Source organism: Leiobunum rupestre, chromosome 2, assembly GCF_980474605.1.
Source record: "Leiobunum rupestre chromosome 2, qqLeiRupe1.1.hap1, whole genome shotgun sequence".
NCBI classification, from domain to species: domain Eukaryota; kingdom Metazoa; phylum Arthropoda; class Arachnida; order Opiliones; family Sclerosomatidae; genus Leiobunum; species Leiobunum rupestre.
Window position 1 is genome coordinate 14,358,206 of NC_143385.1, and position 22,381 is coordinate 14,380,586.

The 22,381-nt window shown below is 37.0% G+C and overlaps 1 protein-coding gene across 1 annotated transcript in view; it reads right to left on the reverse strand.

Moving 5' to 3' along the window:
* Positions 1–429: 429 nt before the first annotated feature.
* Positions 430–22,381, reverse strand: part of LOC149956187 (furin-like protease 1) — a 28,312-nt gene continuing 6,360 nt past the window's right edge. The window contains exons 6-15 of the mRNA XM_090166795.1: positions 18,709–18,785; positions 17,082–17,170; positions 14,641–14,813; positions 13,550–13,762; positions 9,510–9,610; positions 5,709–5,812; positions 4,263–4,380; positions 3,299–3,448; positions 2,483–2,616; positions 430–506 (exon numbers count right to left, since the gene is read on the reverse strand). Coding sequence (XP_090022921.1) covers positions 430–506; positions 2,483–2,616; positions 3,299–3,448; positions 4,263–4,380; positions 5,709–5,812; positions 9,510–9,610; positions 13,550–13,762; positions 14,641–14,813; positions 17,082–17,170; positions 18,709–18,785 — 1,236 coding nt within the window. The remainder of the gene's footprint in view (positions 507–2,482; positions 2,617–3,298; positions 3,449–4,262; positions 4,381–5,708; positions 5,813–9,509; positions 9,611–13,549; positions 13,763–14,640; positions 14,814–17,081; positions 17,171–18,708; positions 18,786–22,381) is intronic.

Below are 22,381 nucleotides of genomic sequence, written 5' to 3' on the forward strand. Positions count from 1 at the left end.
TGCCCGCCGTTCCCCCTTTAGGAGCTCTCTCCAAAGGGCTTGGCTCTCTACCTTTCTCGGTAGGGTGTCGGCTGGCGTTGCCAGAGCATCCGCTCTCTATCCCACTGCTGTGTGCGAAGTGGCGAGCTGGTCGACCCATTGCTGCGCCTTCTGCCGGGATGAGCGGCTTGGGTCGAGGGTGCGACCATCAGTAGTGGGGTTCTGCTACCCATGCTAGTTTTGTCACCTGTCCGGGCTTGTGGACGCTGGCGTAGGGCAATCTGATGAGACCGCCGGTGTGGTAGGCTGTTTGTTCGCTTGGAGCACCGGGATATAAATTTCTGACCACATGTTTCCTTTAAGGCCATCCTTTGGTTTTAGACACAAATTGCAATAACTATTGTTGGTATCAACTACCTTTTCTCTTTTCATTAGTGTTCCGAAATAACGCTAAACAACACTTTTCTTCTCTTTATCGAATTTGATTTTCAAGTCTTTATCAAATTCGGTTTCATCATCTTCAGATACTGTTCTCCATAATTATAATAAGTTTAGTTGTAATTTTACATTCAATTACTTTGCCACTGAGCAGCCTGAGCGGATTGCGTTATGCGGAACGACCTAATCGTATTCCGTGAAAATAAAGCAGACGACGCTTAGCAGGAAATGAAAATAACAGAGCCATAGAGATAGAAAAGAAATAGAGGCACGACCCCCTTTTCGCCAATGTAGGAAGGCATGCGATGGGCAGATTACGTGGCGCCATCGACGCGCGGTGAAATGAAATACATTACGCCTTTTAGAAAATCAACTGTCATTTGATGTAAACAAAGGAAGGATAGATGGCGTTGCAAATTCTGCCCATCTTCGCTTTCATACATGCGCGCGTGGGGATGAATTTTACAGGTCAAAAACAGGGGTGCCCTAACGCGGTAATCTTCCCTCTATTTATTTTCTATCTCTATGAACAGAGCCTACAGAACAGACTACAGAGGGCAAGAAATAAGCCCAATATTTCCCATATTCACAGGATATTTTTTTATGAACTACAAAATCTAAAATAAATACTAAAAAGCCTAAGTAAAACAGGCTCAGCTACTTTACTCTGCCTAGCGAAACATATTTCAATTATAACAAAAACAGTTCTCCGAAATGAAAAAACTGTTTAGAGCTCTTACCAGTTAATGCCTTAAAGGTGCAAATATCTAATTTCAATCTAATTTTATATCTTCATTTATTTAGTTATGTAGTCAACCATACACTCCGTCTTCCAAATGACAAATATCATATTTCTGGGAGCGATGTCAATGGCCATATTTTTAACCGAAAAGGGTCTATAAATCATTATTTTTATTCCTGTACCTCTCCTAACATTTACAATTTTACTCTCTTATTGTTCATGGTGGGGTATATTTTTTTTGTGAGCTTATATACGCAGGAACGTCCTGTGTGTATAATAATAATATAGTCCGTGGGCAAATGTTTAAAAATATACCCCTTTTATTAAAGTTCTCGCTAAAATACCATTTCAAAGTCTTGAATCTCCGCGTAGTTAGAAGTTAGTTTCCTTTCCTCCAATAGCTGTTAAATTTATAACTTAATTTGAAAAGTATTTATAAAGTGGCTTAAAGGGTCAATGAATTGTTTGAATGAGGTAGGGGCACATAATTACGTGTTTGGGAAATAAAAATGTCCTCATAAGTCACGCCTCTGTATAAAACACTTAGAACCTTATCGAGTTTCGAGCCTTTTTTATACTTAAATTAACTTTTAACTACGGGAGGTTTCCAGATTTTAAAAGGGTATTTTAGCAAGAACTGTAATAAAACGTGGTATATATTTAATGAATAGTTACAATTTCCAATTAAAATACTATTATTTGATAATCCTATAGAAGTAGTGAAATAACCTTTATGCTATTTAATATATATTGTACATATTTGCTAAATTACCCAGACTCGCAATTAGAGGCAGTCCGGCGGTCATTGACTCTCAAAATAAATGCCTGGACCCTCGAAATAAATTATTCAAAGAAGTGTCGGGGGTCACCAGGACTATGGATATATATATAATGCTTATGGATTCCCTGTTCAGAATTCAGATTGTGTTTCCTTTTAATTAATTTTGTAGTTTTAATTAAAATTAAACGATGCCGGTTCCAAGGAAGAAAACGTGCTGTAGGAGCAATAGTACACATGAGTCTAGTCACCTCCATTTGATCAAACCCTCAGCTAGATGGCGCTGACTGCAGAAACACATTTGCTGGATGCGTTTTCTCTCAGTAGGGAATCCATAAGAATTATTTATACCCATGCCAGGACCCCGAATTTAAACGACAATTCCTGTCGTTTCTGTATATATTTATTTAATTTGAACTCCCCCATGAGTCAGTGACCCTAATGAAAAATAGACATACCCCTATTTACAAGTCTGTAACTACCACGTAAATTCTGATGCCCGAATAAGCAAAATGGAGCAGAATTAAAATAAAACTATATCGTACTTTGGTTGTCGTTATAAATTTCCAACAGCCAAACTCCATTCGGGCTTTCTTCCCACGAATGAACAGTTGTGAAGGGCCACTCATTAAATCCCGAAGAAGAATTGTCGTGTGGTCGAATCGTTAATAACTGCGACCTAGAATGATAACGTTTCCTTTCAAATAGGGAAGCAAAATTATCAGTGGCGGCGCCAGCGAATAGGCCCGGCTGTATACACTCTTTTTCGCGCCTTTTTTTACCCCTCTTACTTGCCCAGGCTCCTCTTTCCCACTGGGCACTCAAGGAACGTGCCCAGGGCCCCGCGATCGATAGGTTCCCCCTAGTTCCTGCTCTGTCAAGTCTAGTTAGTGCTCTGTCAAGGTCCTAGGGGCCCCATTATCCTAATGTGCTCACGGTCTCCAATAGGTTAAAGACGGCCCTGTACTTGACTCCCGCTCGTCGGCCATTGTCTGATTTGTCTCTGCCCTCAGTGGGGAGTCTAACATCCACTCTTTGGGTATCCGTAAGGAGGATGGGGCTGAAAGGGGAAAAACAAACATGGATGTGCCCACGAAAATACCGCGAAAAAGAGTGTATAGTCTACCTCGAAATTTTAAAAAAGGTTCCTAAACCGTACCAAGGGCACCCAAGAAAGTTTTAAATTGATAAATATTTTTGTTAACTGAAATATTGCTGGTGAATGACCATATTTTGATAGATTTAGAAAATAAAAAAGGCCCAAAATCCCTCTAAGAATACCAAAAATTAATAGTGGGACCAATTTCAAGGGCTACCTGACCGAAAACGTTGGCATCGCCACAGAAGATCATTTGAATTACTTTGTTCCCATTGGAGACGTTAGATCGATTTTCAAATCGCCTCTCTTGGCCGTGAATATTGTGATCGTAGACTGAACGTGCTCTAAATAGTTCACGTCTTCGCAGTACACCTTCAGATTTAGGTTCCATTGACTCCTAGCAGGTATAATCCTTTACCAGGAGGAAAAACACCACAGAAAGACTTTTAAAAATAAAACAATTAATAACCGAAGATTATAATAAATTTCTTGCAACTGAAGTATACCTTCTCAGGCTTTTTGGAGATTCTATTCGGCACGAATTTCCCCGCCAAACCGCGGATGCGTACAACCATAAGAAACATAATAACTACAAGTTTGTAAATCAGGAAAATTTATCACCGAACTGATATTCAGAGCTACTGCCCAATATAGGTTTCGATCTTACCACAGAGCCCCCTAGGGTCTAAATATGCCTAAGGCGAAATATACTCATTTCGAGTGCAAGTCCAAGTCGTAGCTGAGTGAGAATGTCAGTATCGAGAAAGGTCACAAAATAATAATTAAAACAACAGGAAGTGTCATACTTATTGTTATTATGTTACTTAAGGATCCAAAATGAATGTTTTATTTCAACGAACGTGCTTATTTACAAATCAAATTTTTGTCAAAATACTGAAGTCACCAATAATTTTAGAAAGTAGTGTTTTGAAAAATCAGCGGTAGTGAATAAACATTAAGGGATGGGAATTCATAGGGATATCAAAAGCTATCAAGTAACAGAAATTGTAAATACCTCTTGTAATGATTAAATAATGGTCTTTTGGAATCAACAAAAAAATGTTAAAGTTAAGGTTGTGTAGAACGTATTCGAAACCAATAAAAATAATTTTTGTAACCATCCCTTTTTATAATGTTTATTTCTAGGCAGACAACGATTTTATCTTGTAAGAGCCCTTTAAATGATTTTCTGAAGGGAGGTTTAAAAGTGAAAAGTTAAACATTACTTTTCAACATTTTCGGCTCTAGTGACACATTTGTGTTGTTCAGGAACCGTCAGCCAGTGTCTGCCTAAATCGACCATAGCAGCGGCGTCCATTAAGCCGTAACCAAAGAAATGACTCACTGAATTCATAAAAAAAACCATTTAAAATTATTGAAATTTTAAAATAAATACGCAGGCTCCAGTGTTCCATGGTGGAAAATCCCAGCTGGACCATAGTGTGGAAAATTCCGGCCTGGACAAAAGTCAATTTAGTGGGCAATCGGGCCAAAAATGGCCAATAAATATTTTCACCAAAGAAAATTAGAAAATAATAATAAATACATATTTTAACACCGAAATTTCAGATTTGGGAAACTTAAGGCAAATATATACGCTTAAGAATGGTCAAATTCTGATTAACATTATAATAGGCTGTTAATTGTTTTGGAATAAATAATTCTAACATTGTAAGTTCTGTGTAAACTAGACATTTATACGATAAACGTTTTTTAAGCATTGAAATGCAATTTTTCTTTATTAACCACTATTTGCAACTTTTTTCCCAATTTTTCACTATTTGCCACTGGCCTGGACTTTTCTCCAAAAAAGGTGCTTTTTTAGGTACACTGACCGGTTCGCTAATGAAATTTGCGCTTTTGAAAATCTTAGTATTTATATTTAGTTTTAACAAGAAGGTTTTCAGGCTAACAGATAATATGTTCAATGCCCACAAATCATTTTGTGATTTTCGGGATAAAAACCACTCCTCTCCGTTATCTTTTGGGTACGATAGCAGTCTCTTTTTTCGTGTAGGCAGAGATTATCAACGATAGCTTATTTGTTAGCCGAACACCTTCTATATTTCATAAATACCGAGTGTAGTAAAATTAATAGATTTTTTCTCTTTGATAGGAATGTATTTATTTATATTGTCGGAATAATGACTTCGTAATTTTTAGCGTTGCTTCCAATCCACCTCCCTAAAAGCTCGAATCAGTCCGAATAATATCTACGAATAAACAGTCAACCGAAATTTTTATGAATAATCGAAACTTTTGCGGTTAATTTATCTGTTCCGCCGATCTCTACCATAGCCCTTTAAATAAAATATAATTCATAGACGATTATAGAGTTTGTGCTCCTGCGACTGTACATATAACAGGTTAGTCTACGGTTTCTCTTTATACTGCCAAAGCTGAGAACTTTCTATGCATAGATCTGGCAGCATTGTTCAACAGGGGGGCAAGACAGGCAGAGAGGGGTTTATTTCAGGGCCTATGGACGCGACTGAAGTGCAGGCCAGTGACACTTTCCTTCTGCCCTCGCGTAAAACTAGAACATGATCGAATGAACATAGTCATTCACCCCGATTATAAATAAATCATATTTTGTGACGTTGTTTTTTGGCCGGGCTCTAGAGAAATAGGAGCGGCCATATTGCAGCAATGTAAAATAATGGAAATACTACCTTGTCGTCCTACGCCATTGATTTTCCAGTCGTGTGAGATTAAATTCTTTCTACTTGACGCCCTTATCACAAGATGCTGTATATCTCGCCATGTCAAATTCGGGCTAGATATATGTACATAATGATAATTATCAATATGGTCAAGTTTACATTAGATTTTTGTCGGAAAAAGGAATGTGTTGTAAATTTCCAAATATTTTCGTTGCTAAACTTCTATAAAAGCTTGGTCAATAGCTATTTCTTATGTTGGGTTAATTTAAGAGTAAATACAAAAGTACCATCTGTATGACGATAAGTTGCACAGTCGAGATAAGGTTTGACATCAAAGCAATTGCGGGATAAGGTTTTATTGTTGAATCAAGATGAAAAATGTATGCGAATTAAAGTTAACCTCTATGACATAATTTATTACTTATTCGGAATCGGCCTCTTTCTTGTTAAAAAAACGATGAAAATGACTGTTTTTTGTCAATCATCCATCGAAACTAATACTGATTATTTAATGACTGCTATTCAGCAAAATATTTTCGAAATTTTTAGTGAAGATATGGTTCTATTGATAAATTTATTTCAACATGCAAACGAAAAGCAATGCTAAGAGAACGAAAATCAAAATTAAAATTTTACAGGATTATATCTCAGTTACGATAGTTATCGAATGCCCTTTATCTATATTTCTTGAAAGATATAGTTAAAGCCGTTTCTTTTTGGGTAGAAACTCAAAATCACGTATTAATGCCAATTTCAACAGAAGTAGGCCGGAAATTACCATGAACAGATTTCTCTATTTTCAATCTGAAACAACAGTGGGACAAGCGAAAATGTAATTTACTAGTATTTACTTTATGATTTTGTGTGTGAGTGTGAAGTTTGTAAACTAACCGAATGGAGCTCGTATTTCGGACGTAGCTAAATTAGTCTCCAAATAACGGACGAACTACCAGCTCCAAGTTACTTTTTAAACATAATTTGATGTTCATGAAGAAAAAAACCCGACTTAAAATGCAACGAACTGTGTACAAATTGTGAAAGCCTATGCAAACCCTCCCAAATTTACCATCTATTTATTTAAAAAAAAATGTTAGTAAAATTATTATGTTATACGTAAGGTATTGATTGGTTTGTTTAACGGCGGACGATAAAAAACCGTTGAAGAAACATTTAAGGGATTTATATTACATGCAGGGTATATTTCTCCTTTAAGCAACTTGTTAGCGGTTAATCGTATGGTAAAGTGGTATAGGCTTCGAATTTAGCGAATCTAGCGCCATCTGCCTTAATACTCATCGACTAATATTAGACGGCATTTGGATTTCCATATTTCTTGGCTGAAACTTTTAACTTTGAATAGAGATCATTTTGAACAAGCGGAATGTTTTCAAAAATTTAATTTAGATCTCGGTCGATAAGCGCTGATAATTGTGAATCTACGGACGAAGCCTATATGAACTTAATTGAAGATCAGAACCCTTAATTTTCAAATACATCTCTGTTAAAATTAAAAATTAAAAATATTGAAAAACTTTTCTTACGAAAAAGGGGGAACGAAGTGTAATAGAGCTATTTTTGTACTGAAATCGGCGAGTTTATTTAATTTAAAGTGAGTGTCGGCTCGACGTGAAGTAGCTGGTTTTCCCAACCGATGTCGCTAGCGTTGAAATCAAAACAAGATGCTTAAGCTACAATTGTACTCAAAAGTAACTGTACCCCTCACGTTGATTAGCTCGTTTGCGAATTGGACAATAACTTAAAATATAGTAATTTTTAACAATATATTTTTATGGGATATATAATTTATGTTTAAGTCCACTAACATTGTAACTAGAGTATAAGTTGTCTAATTTTAATAATTATTAATGGTTCTCTGACGACGTGATTTTTTTGCTATTTTCAATTTTAGCTTCCTTTGCCATTAGTAGATGGCACCACGTTCACCAGTAAATAATCTTTTTCCAAGAATCAGATAGATTCATTGCCATCTCTAATAAGAAGGGCCTTATCATAATGCAGGTGGCTATGATAGAGCCGACAGTTGTTTTAAAACCAACAATAATAAATTATCTTGCTTGCTGTACCAATTGGTGTATTTTCTTTCGTAACTAACCTTGAGTTTACTATAGCTTATATGTTAAAAATATTTTATGAACAGTGTAGCGTAAGTCCATATATGCATTCCGATTATGTACGTGAATGTGATCATTGTGTGTTCACTCAGTAAATTCGACTTGTAAACTAAGAATGCCTTACTAGCTTGGAGCAGTACATTGGATCTTGAATCTTCAGATCAGAAATTTGGATTTGGCGAAGATATTACTCATCGTCATAAGTTTATAATATACTAGCTCCCTATAAGTTAGAATAGTACATAGGCTAAGCGTTAACAGCGATTTATGCCATGACGTTTGCGTAGCGCCGTGTCGCCATCTGATGGCAAAAAATCGACGTATAATTTTGACTGTGAAATCCCGTTTCGTTTCAACGACGAGTAAAAGCTCGTTGAGCCTAACGCGAGTTTAAACAACGAATATCTTACGACCATTCATGTTGATATTGAAATGAATAAAATATTTTTCTAAAATGTTGACACAATAGTAGTTTCGTTTAAATTTTCCCCCAAATCAAGGAACCCATCGCCGGCCGTGTAAAATATAAAACCAGCGTCGTTAGGGCTAGCTCAGCTATACGTGCTAACTTCGCGTGCTTCTGTTCATCTCGTATCCATGGAAATAGCCGTTTCCGCTATCGACGGAAGTTGAAGAAGCTAAAAGTCACCGCAGGGAGTCACGTATACCCGTTCTGACATTTTATAAGATAAATATCTCTTAACGTGAGATCTATGGCGGATTCTTACTTATAGGTAGCTGTACACTATGTTTAAAAAGTCTTCGACAGGTGAAAATTTTGCCCTCTTTTTAATTCTGCTAGAAAACTATAATAGATAGCTAGATGAAACCAATTGCAACCCTAATTTATTTTCCAATATCTTTCGTTTTTTATCGGTTTCATCCGCCAAAAATTAATAGTTTAAAAGCTTTAGCGTATAAAAAAGGATATTCTTAAAACCACTTGCCTAGTTGTCCTAGGAATTTGTTTTTTTTTAAACTAGCCTTTAATTAAATATATTTTCAATGTTGTTGGATGGCTGTCGAAGTTGCGTTTTTAATAATCGCTTGATGCATTTTAGGTTTTTCCTAGTTTCGACGAAAGTTTGTAAACGCGATACATTCTCAACCGTTGGTTGTAGAGGGATAATTTTTCCACTTTCTAAATATGAACCGACCATTGTGAATTCAAAAACGCGTGAGTCAATGCCGTAGAACCAATATTTAAAAAGTTTTCAAAAATAAGTTTTGACGGTACCCGCCAAAACTATTAATTTTTGGCGGACGAAAGCGATAAATAACGAAAGATATTGGAAAATAAATAATAGTTGCAATTGGTTTCATCGATCTATCTATTACAGTTTTCTAGCAGAATTAAAAAAGGGCAAACATTTCACCTGTCGAAGACTTTTTAAACAGAGTGTACATTATAAACTAATGCCGTCGTAGATAAATTCTGAAACCACCATCAGATTCCTGACATTTAAATTTTTCAATATTTTAAATTATTTTAGATTAAATTTTAGTAGGAAATCATAAAATTAAAAAGATATCAGCTAATTTCAGCAACCGCCCAATCTCAGGAATATATCCTTTCCCTGCTATTATTCCGGTATAGCCGGGACCGTGACACTTTTCATACCAATGGTACTTTCGTGAACAACAGCATATTCCCAAAGGTATAAATTTCGAAGAATACTTTGCTTGTAATGTTAATGCGATAATTCCAGCTGCTATCGGGGCCGCAGCCGATGTGCCCGTGTGGTTCAATGTGCATTCGTGATGAAGATCAGTCGTCACCTTGAATGAGATCAAACAAAATATTTTATCATTAGCATAATTAAGCTATACTGGGTGGCTCGATTTGCTCTGACCAGGCTTTTTTTCTCATAACTATTTGAGATATAATTTTGAGATTTTCAGGGTTTGCGTATTTAGTTGGGAAGGATTTAAATTGTAAATTGCAGAAAACTCGAATAGGTGTTCACGTTTTTTTTTAATTATATTTTGACCACCAGGTGCTAGAGAACAATTTTCAATGAGAACGTTGTAGGAAATACTGGAAAACCTACAAACGTTGGTTCGATCACAAACGAACAATTTTCACTTAGATATTGAAGTCAGCAAAAAAACAAGTTCGCATAGCAGGTCTAAATGTTCTTTTACAAAGCTTAGTTAAATTAATTGTTTTTGAGAATAACATCAAAAAACAAGTGAGTCTAATTATTCCTACTTATTTTACAAAACATATTTTTCTTAGTTAATTTGTACAAAGGTTTATTTTAGTTCTAGTATTTAAACCAAAATAACCCAAAATGAAGCGCAGTCTGAGTCTTGCAAGTTTAACAATGCCTTTGTATTCCGCTGAATATTTTTAGGTGAAGCTCATCGAAACGCTCCTAGGGTATGTTAACTTTTCAGTATGCGGTATTCTGACAAATTTCCCAGTCTCAACACCGTCCTCGGAGCTGTTCGAGATTGAACTAGATTTAGCATATCCTCAAGCAAGCATTCGATATGCCCAGAATTCGCATTTGGAGTATCCTTCACGAGCGCAACTTTCATCCTAATCGAGCAACACTTCATCAAGCTCTTCATGAAGGAGATATGGTTCGTAGGTTTGACTTTTGTAACTGGTTAAGCAACATGGAGAACAAAACTCCGGATTTTTTAGATCTACTCTTGGTGACCGAAGAGTGTTCGTTTGGGAGTGACGGACCATTTAACCACTAAAACAATCACATGTGGAGTGATGTGAATCCACGATGGGGATTTCCCTACCACCACCAACAACAATTTCGGTTAAACGTGTGGGCGTTTCTGGTCGGAGATCGAGTCATCGGCCCAGTTATTCTGCCAAACCGTCTAAATGGGCAGAGTTACTTGGCTTTGTTACAGAATGAAGTCGCTGGCGCATTAGAAGTCATTCCTTTGGCCAACTACGGACGACTCTGGGGTACCAACATGAAGGTGCACCTCCACATCAACCTCGAGCTGTCGTAGACCACCTTTACGTTGAATAAACACAACGATGGATAGGACGAAACTGACCAGTCCAATGGCCTCCAAGGTCGCCTGACCTCACACCGACGGACTTCTTCCTGTGGGGTTTCATCAACGATCATGTCTATGCGACGCCTGTTATGATCCTGGATGAATTACGTCAGCGTATCCAGGGCCGGATTAAGACCTTGTTGGGCCCTAGGCCCAAGCTAATTTTGGTGCCCCCTTTCAGTGGCGAGCGAAGCGAGCTAGGAGCCCCGCAATTTATCACTGACAAATGGATGGAAAATACAATTTCAATGTAGACATTGCCTACATTTTAGTGACGTTAATAAATAATTGCTTTACATGGTATCGAAAAATGTGGATGCATTTACTAAAATTACTCCGGAAAAAACTTGTTAAAAGTAAATAATGCAAATGTTGTATTTTTTTTTCAAAACCACCTGCTGCCCCTTGCAGACTTGGTGCCCTAGGCCCAGGCCTAGTCGGCCTATTGGGTAATCCAGCCCTGAGCGTATCATCGATGATTTTCAATTGGTCACACCCAACATGATCCAGCGTGGATTCCAAAGTATGCTTCATCAAGCAGAAACATGTATCACGGCAGACGGAGGAATTATCGATCCATACCTGTAATTTCGCCACCCTTTCATTGCTTCGATTAATTTTTTTTTTCTTAGTTCGATTGGAAAATACTTGTTTATCTTTCTGTCACTTTTTTGTATTAAATAAATGGTTAACTTATCGTACATTCACATGTTATTCTCAAAAACAATTAATTTAACTTAGCTTTGTAAAAGAACTCTTAGGCCTGCTATGGCGACCTTGTTTTTATTTTGTGTGATCTCATTATCTAAATGAAAAATTGTTCGTTTGTGATTGAACAAACGTTATTTGAAGGTTTTAAAGTATGCTTTACAACTTTCTCATTGAAAATTTTCCCTAGCACCTAGCGGTCAAAACATAAATTTAAAGAAAAGTGAAAAAGTATTCGGGTTTTCTGAAATTTAAAGCGTTCCAAACTAATACGAATATCCTAAAAATTTAAAAATTATATCTCAATAGTTTTGAGAAAAAAGCCTCGTCAGAGCAAATCGAGCCACCCTGTATGGTTTCAATAAACCCCCCCTTTAGAAAGTGACTGCCAATTTAGAAGTGTTTACGTGTAAGATTTAATGTAACGTTTTTTAATCTGTTGGAGATAGAGCGATGTGGACTTCAAACACAAATTATATTTACACTGCTGAATATATGATAGTTTTTTTTATTAAATATTCTGGTTCTATTGTATTAATATAATGCTATAGCGGATTATTATTGTTCTGTTGGTTATTTTCTCTACTAGCACTCGTTGTTGAAACTATTATTATACAGGGTATTTCAAAAGGTTATGCAAAAATTTTAAAGAGTTGTAGGGGGTGAGTTGAGAAGTATGCCTGTTTTTTTCCCTACGATGAGTTAAAAGAGCGCCAGAGAGCTTCAAAGTGTGGCCTACTAGCCCCTGGATGTAGGCTACTCACCCTCTACAACTCCTTAAAAGTTTTGCATAACCTTTTGAAACACCCAGTATTATAATACATTGTCTTGTAATAAACCAGTTTACGTTCTTTTTAACTTCGTCTCCGGCACCGAAGATTTGCTGATTTCCTTGAATATGAACTTCAACAATATCAGGCGGGATAAATTGAAAGAAATAAAAAATTCAAACGGGATAACAAAACAGGACAAAAAATTCCAAGGGGATAACAAAACGGGACAAAAAATTCCAAGGGGATATCAAAACGGGACAAAAAATCCCAAGGGGTTAACAAAACGGGACAAAAAATTCCAAGGGGATAACAAAACGGGACAAAAAATCCCAAGGGGTTAACAAAACGGGACAAAAAATTCCAAAGGGATATCAAAACGGGACAAAAAATCCCAAGGGGATAACAAAACGGGGAAAAAATTCCAAGGGGATAACAAAACGCGACAAAAAATTCCAAGGGGATATCAAAACGGGACAAAAAATCCCAAGGGGTTAACAAAACGGGACAAAAAATTCCAAGGGGATAACAAAACGGGACAAAAAATTCCAAGAGGATATCAAAACGGGACAAAAAATCCCAAGGGGATAACAAAACGGGGAAAAAAATTCCAAGGGGGAAACAAAACGCGACAAAAAATTCCAAGGGGTTAACAAAACGGGACAAAAATTCCAAGGGGATAACAAAACGGGACAAAAAATTCCAAGGGGATAACAAAACGGGACAAAAAATTCCAAGGAGATAGCAAAACGGGACAAAAAATTCCAAGGGGATAACAAAACGGGACAAAAAATTCCAAGGAGATAACAAAACGGGACAAAAAATTCCAAGGGGTTAACAAAACGGGACAAAAAATTCCAAGGGGTTAACAAAACGGGACAAAAAATTCCAAGGGGATAACAAAACGGGACAAAAAATTCCAAGGAGATAACAAAACGTGACAAAAAATTCCAAGGGGTTAACAAATCAGGACATAAAATTCCAAGGGGATAACAAAACGGGATAAATAATTCCAAGGGGATAACAAAACGGGGAAAAAATTCTGAAAGGATAACATAACAAACGATTTAAAACCACATTTCAACCGGGGAAAATTATTCGTAGCGTTAAGCTGCAGTTTATTTAATATAATGAATAAGTATAAATTTGAATATAACACAAGTACTAAAGATTTGTGTCGAGTACCATCGAACAGAAATGTTCTTACGATTTTCTTTTCCTCTTCTGAGCCACTGCTGTACGTCGAAGCCAGTGTGGAGGAACAGGGTTCGCCGTACCAAGGAATTTCATTGTTTTCGCTTGCGCCGCTGATGGCAATCGTCCACATCGAGTTCGAGTATCCGTCGCAGTTGCAGTTATCAGCGGCAAGACCACCGTTGCCCGAAGCCCAAACAAAAATCGAACCCAGGCCATTTCGACCCTGAAATGACGAAATAAAAAATCGATTTCTAAGAGGGCCATAGAGCTACTTTCTTGGATCCGAGGTCAAGATATGTAATCAGGTAACCATCTAATTGAAATTTCCTGTGGAAGTACGAAGACTGAGCCCTTTCCGCCAGCTCCTTTATGTTATGACCTCTGAACCCTCCCGCTACACAGACCTGATACCTAAATGCAGCGCCGGCACTAGCCCTTGGTCAGGGTAGAGCGAGATTGTGCGCTCCTTTCCACCTGGCGCCTAGAGCAACCGCTCCGATTGCTCTACCCTAGGGCCGGCGCTGCCTAAATGCAAGTGGTTCCTTTTCCTTAGTACATATTATTTCTTGGAATTTAATTTTAAACCATGAAAACTTGATTATAAATTTAAAATATTATGTTCCCTCTAGGTGGATTGTGATACCTCGTTAATGAACTTCACTTTAAACTTACTTAAAATTGTACTTATATTATTACCTAAACAAAATTGAAAATCAATTTAAACACTCTCGCAGCTTCTTAGCAGGATTTTTGGTTAGCCTTTTTAACTACAATGGCGGGAGAGTTTTGCGTCACTTTCATACCCCCCATCCCCCTGAGCTTTGGCATCTTTGTCAGTTTTAGCAAAACAGGGATATTTAAAAGCAAGAATGCATTTATTTACATTTTGGGAAAAGGACTAGGTCTATATTAAGACGATCCGCGGACGTCATGTTCGAGTGACTCTTGCCCCGAGATTTGATTGCATTTAAGGGAAGACTATGGTGGCAGGCCATGAGGTGGAATCGGTCATAGGTTTAAAAATCGTCTCGTCATAGACATTCTCTCTAATTATATATAAATGCGCTTTCTTGGGGAAAGTGAATAGTTTCTATGTAGCACCTTCTTAATTGCGGCTTTGAATGCTTTTCTCGTCAACTTTGCCGGACCTTCTAAGGTGGCTCCGTTGTCGCTGGGACCCCACGATGAGCTGTAAATGTCAATGTGATGTATGTTGAAACTGAGGGCCTTGGCTTCCACAGCGTCAGTCATCGCACCATCCAACACACGAACTCCTGCAAGGAAAATGATGTAATAGATGGGGAATGTTGAATACTCCTTAAAAAATTCCGAACGTGCAAATTTAAACTGACGAACTTCAGTAACCGATCAGATAAGGTGCGTAGGAATTAGCGTTTGAGATGTTGGAAGGGACCAGGCAACCGCAATCTTCTCTTTTTGGAAACCAGAAACGGGGAGATTTCATAATTTTTATCTTTGGAGCTGTTTAGCTGGGTTTAAGGTGATAATTAATAAACTAAGTAAAGTTTAAGTATAATTTAAAACAAATTCAATTTTATGTCCTAAAAAACTTGTGCAGATTATCAAATTGCTTTTCTCATCGGGGTGAAATTTTGCTTCATTATTATTTAACTTTTAATATCTTAAACTAAAGACAATTTTCAGTTTACGAGCGAGCAAACAGTTGGATGCTGCCCCTCCTTCCGAGGGGTAAGACAGTCTCAGATAATCTGTACACCGAGTTCGCGAGTTCCATTTAGCACTGTCAAAGGTACGGCAGTGTACACCGAGTTCGCAGAGTGTCTTACCCCTCGCCTCCTACTTCCTTCGCCCCTGGACCTGATCAAATACAGTTTTAAGGTTCAAATACGGGAGGACCTAATTTAACATGGACGGACTATATCCAAAGGTACCAAAGGATCAAAGATAAGAAGACACCCATATTTCCCTGTCTGTTCAATTGTCCATGTGTTACAGACTCGTATATTGCTGGCTATATTGGTTAGCGGGAGATTTATGTATCGTCAGGATCAATGTTATTATTAGAAAACCAAACGAATACTTAATAAAATTTGTTTTTCTATGAATTCAAATTTAAATGTCAATGCATTTTTTTGGGAATTTTTACGTATTATAAAAGGCTACATTGAAATACGAGTTTAATAGAAAGCTCAAGCCAGTAAACAAAAATGTGGGGAAGCTCGTAGTACTTGTAGACTGTTCTTCATAAGCACGTTTTTCTTACGCATTGTAGAGGCGTTTTTACGCCTAGACGCAATAGGCGCGCGCCCAGGGCCCCAATTTGCTGACTTAATTGGATGGAATAAATGCGCCCTTGAAACTTTGTTTACAGATTTCTATTAATTTTATTTTACATACCCACAAAATATTAGTAAATAATAGAACATCAAAATAACATGGAAAATGTTCCCTTTAGAAAATTATTAAACCCATGGAAAAATATCAAATAATATACTTCTATCTAACAAATAATTTTTGTGTGTTCTACCTCACTTCAAATTTGGAAAACCAATGTATTATTTTATTCAAAGAAACTGTCGTCTGCTACAATTTTGAAATGGGCTGAAATATACTATTTAGAGTCATAGACGAATAGCCCTGGAGTGGTATTGAAAGTTCTGATTGGGCTAAGCACTGACATTCCTCTCCAGAAATCGCGTAAAGGGGGATGTAGAAACGGGGGGTATGTCGAGGTAGACTTTTATCTATTCACACATTCCAACAAAGGCAGCGCGATCATGGCGCGATCTACCGGTTAGGGTTTGAATTCTTTAAAAAGTCTACCTCGACTTCCCCCCCTTTTTTTTCTCCCCGCCTCGAACTGGCACTACGCTGTCGGATTTAGCGCCTTCTTTCCTTTCTCCTCCTCTACTATTCCTCCATGTTAGAGTATAAGAAAGTTTTGTTGTATAACAATTTTCATTTCTAAATAGTTCTATTTAATTTATATACAGTTGTAAATAAAAGCTATAAAAATGTGTAGGGAGACTTGATCTAAGAGTATTTTATGAAGAACAGTTTACACGGAATGCGGGTTCTCTCAACGTTTAGTCTGGTTAAATGTTTCTATTTAAATAAAATTCCTTAAAATAATATACACAAAGCGAAAAATATATCTCTAAAATCTTAAGAGTAAACTCGATCAACAATAACTGGCATCTTTTTAGAAGAAGGAAAATGTAAGGAATGATGTATTTGCTACCTTTTTATGTCTGTCTAAACTGCAAGGTAATATATTACGTATTTTACTGTTTCTACAGCACTTCGAAAATAACACAACTTGACTATTTCATACGAAGGATCAACTGCTTCAAATTGGGAAGGTCTTTGACCGAGTCGTTGACACTTTCTGGGAAACAATTAATTACAAAGGAATTATCCTTTCTATATGTCTAAACTGTACACGTCATTTGGTTTTTCGGGTGTCCCACTACAAATAGAGAATGAGGAGGTTTCACTCGTATCTTCGGCACATTTGAGTGAAATCTGTCCATGGTAAATTAGGGCTTCCCTACATTTACCTCCAATGGATACCCCATATGCTACACCGACGGCGCAGTGGCTGTTGTTAGCTGTAGCTGCCACAGCACCAGCGCATCTTGTACCGTGTCTACAATTAAGTTTCACTGATTAATTATATTGTAAATGTTAAAAAAATAGTTATGGATTATCTTACGATGGTAGTATCCGTCTGCCTATACTTTTGTTTTTTTAGAAACATGCACCTTCGCAGAAGGAAAATGTTGTGGGACAAAATAGTAGGGTTCGCAAGCAGCAGTACCGGTTTAAAATAAAGAAGATTAAAAAATTAATTTTTTCGCGATCGAAACGAGTGTAAGTAGGTGGCGTAACGGCGCTAGCTTCTCCAAGGTTGCGGCTATGAACTAGCGTCTACTACAGATAAATTAAAAAGTCATACATGTAAGACCTTTATAAGCCAACGATGCAAAAATTATGTTCAAATGCAAGTATATTTATGCATAACAAATTTACCAATAACGATGAGGAAAAACCATAAGTGGATCATTCTCTCTAAGTAGACAAATTCCTGGTCTCGGTCGGGTATCTTAGTCTGGGTGTCGTGACGTCAGAACTTGTATAGAGAGCAAACTCCAGAGAAAAAGTTTGAAAATATTTCGGCGGAGGCACCACCGAGCGGTCAAGACGGCAACTAAAGGGGCGTTTATTGAACAAAACTACCCTTGGATCCGAAACTGACCTTGAACAAATATGGTATAGGTTTTTTTAGGGGAAAAATTCGAGGAACCAACCCCCAAAATGTATCTATCTAGGACACTCGAGACCCGTTCCAGACGTGAAACGTACCATGACAAACGTTATATTCGTGAAGTTGAGGTGATACACAGTATAGGGTGGTTGTAAAGGGCTGCCAGAACGACCCCAACAAAGACTCTAGTCATAGGTAGAATAGCTTTTTATCTACTTCCATAAAAACTTGTTGAGGTTAACGGTAATAGTTAGTGTAGGGAGCTGTTGGCTCGCGTGGCATGCAGGGCTTGCCACCACCCTCCTACGCATTGTAACCCGGCCACCTGAATTAAAAGGCTTCAAAAGTCGCTTGACGACTTAGGCCTAAGGTCGTGCCTTGGGTATAAGCCTAGCTGATTATTATTATTATTATTATTAATGATCCACTTATGGAAAATCTAATAGCGTATGCTTTAGCCGCTACCTAGCTAGGTTCTGATGTCGAACCAAAGGGGAAGAAGCGATAGTTTTCGGTCGCGAATAAATTAAAGCGGAAAATATCTAAAAGAACGGTGTGAAAACCAACTTAAAACCGTAAATGACACAAGAAATAAACGTCGCTACTTATGATTTAGAAAACCGAAGCTATTCGCGACCGAAACGAGTCTAGGACTCGATGGCATAGATATATATAATTAATGCATGATAAATACTAAATCTATTAGAGATATAAAATATGAATTATCAAAAAGTAAATATACTTAGAAAATGCATTTCCTACATTTTTCAGTCATCAACGGTTTTCTGGGAGGAGATAGCTTCTATTTAAAATTGGCCTGAGCCTGAGGAGGCACATGTTTCATTTTCATGGCGTAGACGGATACTTCCTTTGTAACTAATACATTTTCAACTTCTAATAAGATCATTAAATGTACGCACTTGTTGGAATTGTTTTTATCATATCGAGGTTCTGGATCAGAGTCATTGCCATTGAAGTCATAGCTAGCCTCCGGGTCCTGTGTAGTGAATCCCAAAGAAATCGATTGACGGATTAGACAGAACCAAACATTTGATAGCATGTGTTTGTAAAGTAAGCGATAACGGGTGTGTATAGAGACAATCCAGCGGTATCATGGCCGAATGATTCCCTGGCCCGAAAGGGGGAAGGGTTACCACACACCAGGGAAAAGTCAGTGAATTTAAAAATGGACCTAAAAAGTCCGGGAAATGTCAGGGAATTTTAAGAATTTGTAAATATTCAGGGAAAAGTCAGGGAATTCAATTTAATCTTGGCACTTTTTGAAGATAATTTTACTCTAGATCTATTACAAATTTTATGATTATCATTTATTTTCTTGAAAGTTTGGCTAATTTTTTGAACATTGCAATAACCTTTTTACTGAAATATAAATCTATTTAAATTTAATAAATTATGATAAAAGTAAAATATAAAACAAATTTGGTCTTAAAAAGTCAGCGAAAATCTTTTAAAATGGTCAGGGAATGTGAATCTCAAAATTTTGTAGCAACCCTGGGGGATGAAAATACGTCACCCAAGTGTGCTTTAGTGGCGGTGGTAGACGTCAATTTAAGGAAACCAATGCGATACTGGGCTGATTTGAATTTTTTTATGGGGGAAAAGCTAATTTTTATCATTAAAGGAGATTTGAGCAACGCTAAAATCCGTCTAAACATAGTCATACCTCCTAAATATAAATTAATACATTATTGACAGAACATAATTCTCTATTTTGGATTACATTTGAAAGCTCTTTACGTGAAAGTGGCTTGACGCGCATTGCTATTGCACAGGTAGTCCAGGGAAAATAAAATCAAAAACCGTGATACTTGAATAAACTAGGAAAAAGCGGAGCTTTTGCAGGATGGTAGTAAAAATGACTAGTTTGGCAAAATTTGAAAAGGCCCCATGATTCCGAGCGCCGCTCCCCCTTCTACGCCCCCCTCAAGTTAGAAAATCAAGAAAATAGAGAGATAATTAAGAATTCGTTTGAAAAGGTTATGGTCAAGGCTACTTTTTATAAATGAATGAGAAATCTGTAACTTTTGTGGTTTGGCGGTAAAAAATAATTTATATCAAACATTTTGATTTTCATTTGAATATTTTGCAAAATATTAGCATTTATTAACGATTACTATAAACAAGCAGTGCGATACTTTTTCATCCACTACAACGCCTTTTTCGAGGTCGTCGTCATTGTTCCAATTAATTTCTTGATCGTTTGTATAAAACGTAACTTTTACCCAAACATGGTCGTACAAATCAGCCCACTCTTTCTTCCCCCACAAGATTGCTCGCATCCTGTTTTGCAATTGCGAGATACTTAATTTAACAGTTCGTCTGGAGTTACATTTAGTAGAATAGGAAGTTTTTCAGAAGGCAACGTCCATTCCCAAAAGGTTCGGCTTGGATCGTTTCCTTCCCATTGTGGTATTTGAAGGTATGCTCTTAGAGAGTGCTGGTGAGCACTGAGCAGCTGCACTAGTAGGATGTAAACTTGCCAACTCAGATTTTTCAACTGTAACTTTAAAGGACATTATAGATTGCAAAACAACGAGTAAACCGTTTTCATTCGGTTCTCTATCTCCTGTAAATTTCGAGTGTTCCGAACCCATTACCAGGCTCGAGTAAATTCAAGAACGCTTTTCGCCCTACCATTTATTGACGTGGATCCAGGAAACCCAACATCGGTTTATTCGGCGCTTATTCAGTGCAAACAAAGAAAACAAACTTGCATCGTAACCTAGGATCAGCCACTTTTTTAAAAAGCAGCCGAAATAGTGACTTCAGCTGAGAAGGGTAGTGAAGTCTTACGAGTAATATTAAGGAGGATTTCATTTTCTAATGTCACTTATGGGTTCTGTTGGTCGCCTTATGGAAGAAAGCGCTATAGATGAACTTTGGTGAACATTTTACGGCTCGGCTACTGTTAATCAAAATGCTTTCTGGGCACGCTTACGCCGGCTCTAATGATAGTTCTAGTCAAAAAATCACACGAATTCAAACAACTGCTCTTATAGGATGTACCCAAGATTTACGATACAATTATAAAGGACCAAATTACGTTGAACGAATTGTCACAGTGCAAAGCAGGGTTGGCAAGTTTTAAACAAAATGTTTAAAACACGTTTAAAACAAATATTTGTTTTAAACGTTTTAAACTATCTGTTTTAAACATGTTTTTTATAAGGTAAATTTTCATTGTTTTTTTGTAAGATTTTCGTTATTCAATATGAGGGAAAAGGTAGAAAAAACCATTCCAAGGCTCTAAGAAAGGTAAATTGTATCGATAATGGGTAGTTTGATTTTAAGATTCTCTGAAAAGAGCGACTGAAAGAGCTCGATATGATTTCATAAATTTCCTACCAGTGCAAAAATCCTACGAACGCATTGAATTTTGTCTCTTTGTTTAAATAGAATGTATATAGCTCCCAATATATATCTATTTGGGACACTACCTATGCACGAGATAAAAGTAGAGTTGCTGTTTAGTCGGGTTGTGCCGGTACAAGAAACACGGCCGGTCTGCGGGTTAAAACTGACTATGCGGCACTCCTCGATAAAAATTAAGGGATTTCGGTCAATTTTTTAGAAATTTTATGATGTGATTTAAGATTTAAGATTATAGAGGTATCTAAGTTCTTTTTTTTATAACATTGTTTATTTGTTATGATTTATGACTGCAGACGTGGACATTTCAATAAACCAAAACTAAAAACTTCATGTGTATAACTAGCTATTTTCCCTTTACTTAGTACTATGCGACCGAAAATTCCAGGATGATAGCTACATGTACATGTATATTAAAAACCCTACTACAGGTTAGGTAGGATTTGCATGGGGCATCGAAAACCTTAAGGCCTAATGGTTGGTCAACAACGCTTAGCGAAATTCCTGGCTCGTTTAAATAAGCGTGTACTCTTAGGCTTTTCTCCCTGTGAGTTTATTTATAACACCATAAGTAGCATAATTACCCTAAGTGTGCAAAAAGGAGCCTTCCGCACAGAAAATCTTCAATTAGAGCTTGTTCCAAACAGACCAAAGAAACGTAGGACTCGCGAATTCCGGTCAAGTACCCTATATGGTATTTTTAATGCTCGCGCCGCAGACGCCGCTTCGCAAACACATTACGGAAATTTCGTCACTGGAAAAATTGACGTCATTTACGTCACTTTCGTTAAACAAGGTAATATTGAAAAATTCATCTTCTTGACACACTTAGGGTAATTATGCCACTTATGATAATACGTTTAATGATACGTAGTATTTCATTAAATGAATTTACTCGTGAGTCTGATTCATAAGTATAATGAATAGTTTAAAACGTGTTTTAAACAGTTTTTTATTGTTTATTATGTGTTTTTTATTGTTTGATTTAAAAACAGTTAAAAACAATGAATCTTGTTTAAAACAATAAAAAACATTGTTTTTGTTCTTTTTGAAAAAAACAAGGATTTTGCCAACCCTGGTGCAAAGGAGTTACACTTTCGTTAGATGTAGAAATTATGTTTGGCTTCGCTTAAATTTTTATCAGTTTTATTTTTTGAAACCTTGTTTTATATTTTCGTCTCATGTAACACGTAAGCGCGAAAA